At 42.3% G+C, this 10,848-nt stretch overlaps 1 protein-coding gene across 1 annotated transcript; it reads right to left on the bottom strand.

The window, feature by feature from the left end:
• Positions 1–660: 660 nt before the first annotated feature.
• LOC111865961 (serine/threonine-protein kinase meng-po) lies at positions 661–9,801 on the bottom strand (the record flags this gene model as incomplete). The annotated part of the gene is made up of 4 exons (XM_023854405.2): positions 661–3,028; positions 4,358–4,668; positions 7,959–8,173; positions 9,472–9,801. Coding segments are annotated over 4 exons (1,191 nt in total), but the record flags the coding sequence as incomplete, so codon positions are not given.
• Between the last annotated feature and the right edge of the window lie 1,047 nt (positions 9,802–10,848).

Here is a 10,848-nt window from a genome sequence, read left to right on the forward strand (position 1 = left end):
ATATAATTTAATTTTTACGTAGCACAAAATGAAGATTAGAAATTGTTGTTACCCATCTCTGTTTGAAAGGTACCTCTCTGTGTATACTACTCGAGACAGTTCAATCCTATCCACGATCACGCTGAGGGACACGAATTTGCCTGAACAGACGAAAGCGTACCACGGGCCGTGCCAAGGCTCAGGCGGTTAGTCGCCGGTTTCTCACCGTGGCGGACCGGGTTCACATCCTAGATTAGGTCATGTGGGATTTGTGGTGAACAAAGTGACACTGGGGCAGGTTTTCTCCTAGTACTTCAATTTCCCCTACCCATTCTCATTCCACCGACTTCACACTCATCATGTCGTCAGGGGCTGGTACAGTAGGCCAGTTAGTGGCAGACGTACCAAGTGGACTCACTCTCACCCCACCCCAAAAGTTAATTATTAAGGTAAACTAGTCATGCAAGCAGGAAGATCACGGATTCGATTCCCGATGAGGTCATTGGATTTTTCAATTGACCTAATCCTTCCAGCCGCACTGTGGCCCTGGGGTCGACTCAGCCTCTTAACAGAATTGAGCACCAGGAATTTTCCTGTGGTAAAGAGCAGCCGGAGCGTAAGGCTGGCATCCTCATAGCCATCTGTGAGCCGGTTATCTAGAAAATGTGAACGCCTCGACGACTCACAACCCTATGGGCCTCCGTGGCCTGTTACAGGGATAGTTTTACCTTTTATTGAACCACTCAAGATATTAAGGATAACCCATCACTCATGCACATGAGCCATTTGTGTGTCAGGTAAGTAGAATGTGACTTTTTTCAGTATGGAACTAGATAAAATGAATTACTCTCGGTCCTCGACTTATGAACTGGTTATGCTAAGCTAGACTTCCACTGCTCACACATATTCATTGCTTGTTGCCTAATTAATTAATCACATACACATATTTGCTTTTTAGTTCATCATCGTTAAGGATGTGACGCCGAATAGTCCGCTAGATATTCGCCGACGTTTCGGAGGAACATACTTCCTACATTTTGAAGGTCGAAAATTAAGTCATGGCGAAAACTACATAGAAACAAGCAGAAATATATAGTAACCTGTCCATTGAGAGCAACTGTGTTCGATGTTAGGCTCTCACTGCAGAGAATTTGAAGAATACTCTCATCTGGGATGTTACTCCGTGTAGTCTGATAAAACGGACGTGATAAGCAGATCTTTGCCTCATATTTGCTTACCTAAATATTTGATAATGAAGATGGAGGCAGTGTGTTCTTCCGAAATTCTACCACGTTATATGGCATCACATTCAAGAAGATGGTACTGTTCATAGGTGCTGCCGTGATAGCCTCAAACCCAAAATGAGGACGTTGTCCTTTCTTCTTGGTGGTTACCTGCTTAGTTCAGTCTTATACCCTGAAGCTAGAAGCGGTTCTATCCTCCGAAACTGTAGTAACCTACACGGTATCACATCTCAGAAGATAACACTCTTCTTAATCACTTCTGCGGAACCTCCAATCCAGCATGACTCTAATTATTTCAGAACAGAATAACGGCAATATGTTGATCATATTGCTCAACTGAATGAGATACGGGAAGAGGCGGTCGTGTTTCTTTAGGGCATCACCTGGAACTTACGTGAGGAGATTAAGAAAAGGCACGGAAACCTTAGATATGTGACCGGGTATTGTTTGATGCTTATTTTGAAAAATGTTGGGAATTGCTTTCGTGTTAAAAATTATCGTCTTCGGGAATGGGACACTGTATAGTCTGGTATATGTTTACGGAAGTTTTGGAAAAATGTTGCTAACTCCGAAACGTCTGTAAATTTCTACTAGCCTACACGATGTCACACCCAAAATGGCAGTAATATGCATAATCGCTTCTGTAAGAAACTTATACACGTATTTCACATGCTTCCCTGTTCTCGCAAAATTTGAATAGAAAAAAATTGTCAGATAACTTTATTGTGGAAATGGATTCATATTCAGTATGCAGCTTCGGGCAGAGCTGGAAGAAAACCCCCACATTTTCGTCTCTCTATATACACCAATATGTATCAAGGCGCACCCGCAAATGCGAGTGCCTATGGTCATTTTCAACCCGTCAAATTGGCGATTCTATAGGCGTTCCTGTGAACTCTGCGTAACTGACAAGGAGAAGAAGCCGTCAAGTGGCGCTTCTATCGGTGTTTCCGCTAACTCGTTACAACTGATGAAGTGAGGAAGCCGTAAGGTGGCGCATCCATCGGTGTTCGATCGAACTCGTTGTAACTGACGCTGAGAGGATATACGATTCATTACATGGTGAGGGATTCAAAAAAAAAATCCTCTCTTGCTATTTTGAATACAAGTCTGTTTATTACGAAAGAAAATATGCACTTGTACATCACGTGGAATAAAAACCACGTTACGTACTTTCTTCGGTGATACCGAAACTGCTTTCGAGATAATTCCGACTAATATAGACCCAAAATGCTGTGAAACTCGGAGTGCTTAGTATATGCCATTAATAGTAATCTTTAGGAACATTATTCGCTTCTGAAACGTGTAGACATATATAACTGAACCGGTAATATCTGTGTACCAACTCGTCGTCACTATCTTGCAATAAGCTCCAAAATCCATTCTTATCAAATATCCGGATCAACATTATTGCCATCCGAAGAAAATGGCGACGTTCAAATACGATTATCTTTCCATTCTTCATAGTGTTCAGTGACTGGCTGATCGATTCGTACTCGTTGGAGTTTCTTTATCAGTCTTATGCCTATTTTCTCTTTTCCCTTCCATAGCTTTCCGTTCTTTCTGTCTTTCCTCCTCCTCTTCCTCCTCTTCCTTGTCTTCTTCCTCGTTTTCCTCGTCCTCTGGACCTTCTGTGATCACGCTGGCTTGGATCCAGTCACGGATCCTGTCTTTCTTCGCGCTGCGGTCTACAGTTGTCTCGATCCCATATTGTGTCAGGGTGAAGAGCAGTTGGTTCTTCTCTTCGACACTGCTGTGGAAACTGTACATGGAGGGGCACAGCCCTTCGTCCTCAGGATTGTTATCTGGAAGGGACACAAAAATACCAAAGTTGTATTTGTGGTTCTTACATAGGTGACATTGAAGAGTGAGGGATTTTTAAGAGCTAAAACTATCCCTGTAAGGGGCCTTGGAGGCCCATAGAGTTGTGAGACGTCGAGGCTCCCACATTTTCTAGACAATCGAATCACAAATGGCAGTAATGTTGTTATCCTTGACTCTGGGATTATCCGAGCGGCAAGAGCGTGAAGCTCACCATCACCTCTGTGTGGATAAAAATGCTTTGAGTTACAATTTCCTTCCTCTTTAAGTTTTAGGGTGTTTTACTTAGGTAATAGGCACAGGGAAATATTGACAGAGTCCGCACCGACTCTGGGGCCCACCCAACCTCCTATCTAATGGGTACCCCAGATGTAAATCGACCGGGACTTGAAGCTGACCGCTCACCTCCAATTAGTGTCGAGGTCAAGAATACATGCATCTATACATCCACTCCACATATGTCTTAATGGTCTACTGCTTAATTCGTTAAGCACAGGGACAACTTTACCTTTTAGAGGGAAATATTAAAGAGTAAAGAATCAGTCTATAGAGATCCATAATTTTATATGTATCAAATGCTATTTAAAAAATTTAATATGCCCATCTTCAAATCGTTACGTGAATCACTAAATGGAAAGTTTGTGTCTTCATATAAGCAAATTAAATCCAGGATTGTCATGGCAAAAGCTGCATTTAGCAAGAAGAAGAATCTTTTTACCAGCAAATTGGACTTAAATTTGAGGAAGACACTAGTGAAATGCTACATTTGGAGCATAGCTCTGTATGGGGCTGAAACATGGACACTTAGGGCAGTAGATCAGAAACACCAGGAAAGTTTCGAAATGTGGTGTTGGAGAAGGATGGAGAAGATCAGTTGGACCGATTATGTGAGAAATGAAGAAGTGTTAATTAGAGTCAGTGAGCAGAGGAATATCCTACACGAAATAAGAAAACGGAAGGCTAATTGGATTGGTCATGTTTTACGCAGAAACTGCCTTCTAAAAGAAGTTATTGAAGGAAAGATAGAGGGGCAGATAGAAGCGACAAGAAGACGAGGAAGAAGACGTAAGAAGATGCTGGATGACCTTGGGGACTGAAGAGGATACTGTCATTTGATGGAGAAAGCTCTAGATCGCATTAGTGGAGGAACTGTTTTGGAAGAGACTGTGGACCTGTCGTCTGACAGATTACTGATGATGATGATGATGATGATAAGCAAATGAAATAGTTAAATATCAGTTGATACAACGTTGTAAAATGAACCCAGTAACGCATGAAGAATGAACATAATCTCATCCTCTGATTTGTCTCACCTGTTTGTCTGTCCAAGGACGTTCTTGTAAGCCACCTGTCCTCAAGGAACTTGGCCAGATCTGCCAGCCCTCCTGGCCTCTTCTCCGGCCGCGGTTCAAGGAACTTGCGGAACATTCTCTGGGCCCTGGAGGTCAGCAGCTTGAAGAGTTTGGGTCTCCTCACGGGCATCAGAACGCCATTACTACCGTGCCAGTGCAGGTATCGGACGTATCGCGGGTCGTCGCTACCTGCTTTCTGCCAAGGCAGGCAACCCGTCAGACACACGAATATCACGATCCCGAACTGCCACACATCGTGCGACGTTTCGGCCCTGCAACACGCGTCATGCAGATGATCTTATTTCTCTGTGACCACTCTCCTAAATATAACGGAACGAGGTGCAATGGCGAACATTTGTAAAGAAGTCAATGACATTTCTGTTTGCATGAAAGTGGAGAATTTATTGATCCGCTGACTATTACAAACCCTGGATCAAAGAGTTTGTTATTCAGTTAGTTTTGCATGGAAACAGTATTCAACGGCAATTCGTTCAGAAGATAAAGCTGTGTCAACACGTCCACACCTTTGCACGCGCAATTTCGTCGATATTCTTCGCTGATATTCCCGGAACGTTTCTGTGATTCGCTCTCTGCTCCTATTTATTATATCACGGAAAGCTCTCTGGCTAATAGCTATGCAGTGACTGTTATATTCCGACGTGTTTAGGGGCTGTGTAACAGCTTCTTCACTCAGTTCTCTTGTTTCTCAAGTGATGGCAGCACCATACGGATTGAAGTAATTATATTTTACATGTGTTAAGGAATACAAATTTAATTTAAAACCTTTCATATCCTGAATGCAAAATTTTGCGAGTTGGGATATTGAAGAGGACGAAGAAGGAAGGAGAATGAAAAGGAAATGAGGAAAATATGATCGAGAAGTATGAGGGGAAGAGATGAAATAAAAAAAATGATAATACGAGGAGAAGAAAAAGAAGAAGAAGAAGAAGTACATGGAGAGATGGTGTAAAACGACAAGGAGGAGCAAAGGAATAATAACGGAATGACGAGCAAAATGAGGTGGACAAAGGAGAAAAGAGAAAGGAGTCAGAGATAAATAATGAAATGCGAGAGGAAAAGGATAATGAGAATAAGAGAAGGAGATGAGTGTAGAAAGTCGAAACAAAAAAGTTTTTGTCGCAGAACCGACAGATCTGTGCTCATATAAATAGCGTCCTCTTTTTGTTCTCCTGTTCCAATTCGGGACTCCTTTTTGGAATTATAAATTTTGTTTTGGTATGTGACAGGTTTCCATGGAGGTGAGATCTCCCAGTTTCAAGCCTCGTTTTTACGCAGGACAATACAAACGTAGAATCAGTAATTTTCTGGGAAGAACTAGTCGCTTCCTTTCCTTTAATACAACAATAACGGCATAGCAAAACACGCGTCAACAATTCTTCTATTGTTGTGTGTGTATTTGTTGCCTCTGTAGCGTTTCACAGGGCTGTTGCCTAGCAACAGTAGGGAAATACACATAAAGACACAGCCTGATGGGAGGGATGTATGAAGTCCGCCACTGAGATGGGTTCAGGTAGCGCGATATACATACTGAGTTTCATAAAGATTGTTTCAGACATTCAAAAGTTAATAAAGGGGCATGCGCAGATCGCATGAGCCAATTTCGGAAAGTAGACTTAAAATGCTGCCATGGAGCGATACGTTAAATACAATTTGAACCCATGATCCCAGTTTTCTAGCGATTGACGAGATTGTATGTTTTAGACAACTGAGGATCACCTCCAGTAGTTCACTTTATAGACTGCATTCTGTTGCATGTGTAACATGTAAGAATGTGAGAGTCGACACAACAGGTAGATGATCATATTCAACTTAAGACAAACATGTATTAATCTGTACCTCACTTATTTGTTATATGCATAAGCTTGAATAATAAGAAAAGCCATACCATCATAATTTTTTTCCTTGGCACTACAGCCCCAGTGGGCCTAGGCCTACCTCCATGAACTTTTCCGTTCACTTCGGTTTTTCTAGATCTTACACATTCGGTAGGACTCCTTGGGCGAGTGATCAGCTCGTCGCAAGGCCTCTGCCTGTACACAAACACAGAAAAACGCACACAAACATCCATGCCCTGAGTGGGATTCGAACCCACGATCCCGGCTTCCGAGCGAGCGAAGACAGTGCATGCCTTAGACCGCTCGGCTACCGTGACCGGCACCATCATAAATATTTTAACTACTGACAATCATAGTACTTCTCTATATAACTTGTCTACAAATTGAAACTCATAATTTTTCGCTTTCAAAATGTTGTGGGAATCTGCAAGCAGATCACCATTCTCATCCTTCACTAAGTTGCTTCTAAGTTAGCAACCCCTCTTAAAGTCATTTATTCCTCTATACAGGTCTCTAATGTTCTTCTTCTTACAGTTCTTTGCAATTTCATCAATTTTGTCTTTCAGGTATTCCTCTTTTTGTTCCTGAAATGCCTGCTGGCTTCACGTCTTACATTGTTCAGAGTATCCCCATTTAACTCGCTTCGATCCTGTGACCACTGCAACTTGGCTTGTTTCCTTGGCTGAAATTTTGATATTCTCTCTGACAGCTTTCCAAGCTTGATGAACATCCACCTCAGTGTCTAAGTTTACCAAAGCTGCGCACCTATTTGAAATTTCAACACGATACTGCTCTTTACCCTCTACCTTATTTAATTTCTTGGGATTGAACCTCTCCATATGAACTCTGTGCCAAGTAAAATTAGAATGTTCAAGTCAAGGAGATTGAGATGGGCAGGGCTTGTAGCACGAATATGGGAGACGAGGATTGCATATAGGATATTGGTAGGAAAGCCAGAAAGAAAGAGACGACTGGGACGACCAAGGCTTAGGTGGGTGGACAATATTAAAGTGGATTTTAGAGAAATGGGATTGGATGGTAAGGATTGGATTGATCTGGCTCTGGATAGGGACCAGTGGAGGGCTCTTGTGAACACGGTAATGAACCTTCGGGTTCCATAAAATGCTGGAAAATTCTTGAGTAGCTGCAGATTTGGCTTCTCTTCAAGAAGGGCTCAGCTCCATAAGTAAGTAAGTAAGTATTACAAACGGTATTCCACATATGGCACTTTTCCTGCATACATACCTAAATCAATGGAACAGAGTCCTTCTTGAGAAGTTTACATATGATTTTAAAATTAAGTTATCACCATGAAATGCCTGTTTCTCCACAGGAGTCCTATAGAAGTAAAATAAGATTCTAGATTATTATCGGGGTTTCCGTGGCCTATAATTTTCAAATCGGAAACAACAAAATAAAACTGCGCATGTTTGAAGTTTTTAGCATTCTACAGTGCTCATTCTACAAATAATAAAACTTTTTGAGACACATTTTCGTATTCCGTAAATAGTTTTATTTCAATTTTTCCGATTTGAAAATTATAGGCCACGGAAACCCCGACGATAATTAAGAATCACTCTCCAGTATTCCATATATGGCACATTTACTCTATGTAGCATGTGAAAAGGCCCCATTTTTAACAGAAGCATCACCAAATAAAATCGACCCATCCGCATGTGGGTAGTGAGAAAACTTGTGGAACTCACTTATAAGTCTCGTCCGTGTTGGTGAGAAGAACTTCAGGAGGAGAATAGGGCAGCCATTCGTTGCGTCTCCTCACCAAAGTGCCAGCCCTTCTGGTTTCACCAAAGTCACAGAGTTTGACCCGAGAAAAGTCGGACTTGAGGACGAGAACGTTGTCCAGCTTGACATCCCGGTGTACCAGCTCGCGAGCGTGCAAATGCTCTAGCGCTGAGGCGAGCTGAGGGCAATAATTGTGGTTAAACTGAGTGTCGTCTTTACGTGCCAACAGCGACTGCATGCTGCAGTTCTCAGTACACTTCGTGTACAAGTTGCCAGATAAAGCTGATTAGGTGTGTCCTGAATATTAGATCGTGCTGTAGGTTAATCAGTTGTAGTAGTCGTAATGGAAAGTATTTCTCTCAATTGCTGGAGGAATTTGTCAGGACGTTACTCACTCAAGTATACACGTACATTTGAATACGTTTAATTATTGTGTCCCGATTCAATACAAACTTTGCCTGAAAACCGAAGAGGAAAGAAAAGAAAATATCCAGCAGGATGGATTTACATATGCTAATGACCCGAAAATCAGTTAAACTGAACTATTCTCATCTCTTAAAGGGAATGTTCAGATGTAAACCTGACAACCGACATGTAACGGTAACTCAACGCTGTGAGTTGTGCAGTGAACATTTCGAAAGAATTTTGTAAATTATTAAGTAATTCAGAAATTTGTAATGCATTTTAATGTGCAAATTACTAACAAATTAATATGTGCCAACTTCTATATGGATGGATAGATATATAGATAGAAAGATAGATAGATGGGCCGCACCATAGCTCAAGTGATTAGTCGCTGGCTTCCCACCGCGGCAGCCTGGGTTCGATCCCGGGTCTGGTCAAGTGTGATTTGTGGTGGTAATATTGGCGCTGGGGTAGGTTTTCTCCTAGTACTTCTGTTTCCCCCGCCAATCTTCATTCCACCAATTGCTTCACAATCACCCTCACCTATCATCTGGAGCTGGTACAATAGGCCAGAAGTGGCCACACTACGAGGGACTTAGTCCCACCCCACTAGCAATGAATAAAAGATTGATAGATAGACAAACAGACAGATAGATTGAACTGTTCTCGCGTGAATCAGGTGGCACTGCTTAACCTTCTTATTCGATTTGAATGCAGGACACTGGGTGACGTCACCAAGACTTTGTTCCGTACAGTCTATTAGGTAGGTGAATGATAAAGTAAATAACTGCAAATACTGATCTGGATCAGGATATGGACCAGTGGAAGGTTCTTGTGAACACGGTAATGAACCTTCGGGTTCTATAGAATGCTGGGAAATGCTCATATTACGTGGCGGTTTTCCGCATGTAAGTGGTACAAACGTTGTGTTTTCTAGTCTTTAGAATACCGAACGACGGACAAAGACCAAAACCCCAGTAATTTTGCGTAAACATGTAGGTTATAACAATATATTTAATGTGGAATTTACGAGGAAAATGCAGGCAGATACTGACATAGATGGAGGTGTACCTGCTTGGCGACACGCTTGCTATGCAGTTCGCCTATTCCTGTTTCCGAAACGTTGGATGTGAGGTCACCAAGAGGGGCGTACTCCTGCGAGAAGACGTAGAAACCGGCCGTCTCGAATGCCACGTCGTAAGTGGTGATAATGTTTCGGTGAGCTCCCAGATGCAGACTGTAATGGAACTCCCGGTAGAAGTCCCGAACTGCGGTGTAGGGTTTCGGTAGTGCTTTCAGCACCATCTCGGAGTCGGTGGCGCGATGCTCTGCCAACAGGATCTTGCCAAACCATCCTTCACCAACGATCTGTAGGATGTCGAACTCTTCAGCCAAGTTGACCTGCCGCAAACAGCCATGATGCGTTAGAGCGAGCTTGTTCAAACAACCGAATTCAACACTTTATATATTTACGTGCTTACTCAACAGCCTAAAGGCCGATTTGCAATTTTTTTGTTTTCATATTTTCCATCCTGTTTTGTATATTAGTCATATCGATTGAAATATACATATACACACACACTCAGAGTGTTTCACGACTTTAGGGCATAACTACAGGAGGTGATTTCCTAGGTCTTTGGGATCAGATAAGTTCATATAAACTTGTGTCCGATTTGGGACGGTTACGGAGTTATGACCTTTTTTCATTCCCGTACACGCATTCGTGTGAACCGCGCCTGTCAGCTGGCGGGTCGCTATTTTTAGCCAGCTACAGACAGAGCGTTCTCGTTATGTCGACATTTGAGATGTACCTAAGGCATGGTGGGTTGGTATGTCCGGCGCGGTTCACAACCGAGCGGCAGCCTGTGTTGCGGCCGGCGGTAGCATTTTCGAAAATCAGCTTTAAGCACCAATAAATTCAAATTAAAGGTAATTTCACGAAGTTAACTTTACATTCATACCTTAAATGTATCATATATTGTGCTGGTTTATTATTTTGTTCCGTTTATTGTCAGTAATCATTACCTTCTATTCTGAGTTTAAAACGGTCATAACTCCGTAACCGTCCAAAATCGGGCTAATGTTTTTATGAACTTTTTTGACCACAAAGACCTAGGAAATCATCTCCTGCAGTTATGCCCTAAAGTCGTGAAACATCCTGTATATACACAGGGTGTCTCAGGAGTAAGGGTCAATATTCTGGGAGGTCACAGTATCGGTCATTCTAAGCAAAAAATTGTGTATGTACACGTGTCCTATCCCGAACGGTTTCCGAGATAGAGCTATTTCGCTTTACACTGTATAGACGAGCAACACGCCATGTCCTCACACGAATTGCAAAGTGCACTGATGCTGACGGTTGAATTTCCGGAAATGCATTACACTAGGTAAACTGTACTAACTTTGTCACTTGAACAATAAATGCAGATACTAGAAACAGAGAACCGC

The sequence above is a fragment of the Cryptotermes secundus genome, unplaced genomic scaffold (genome assembly GCF_002891405.2).
Source record: "Cryptotermes secundus unplaced genomic scaffold, Csec_1.0 scaffold3873, whole genome shotgun sequence".
In the NCBI taxonomy this organism is placed as follows: Eukaryota; Metazoa; Arthropoda; class Insecta; order Blattodea; family Kalotermitidae; genus Cryptotermes; species Cryptotermes secundus.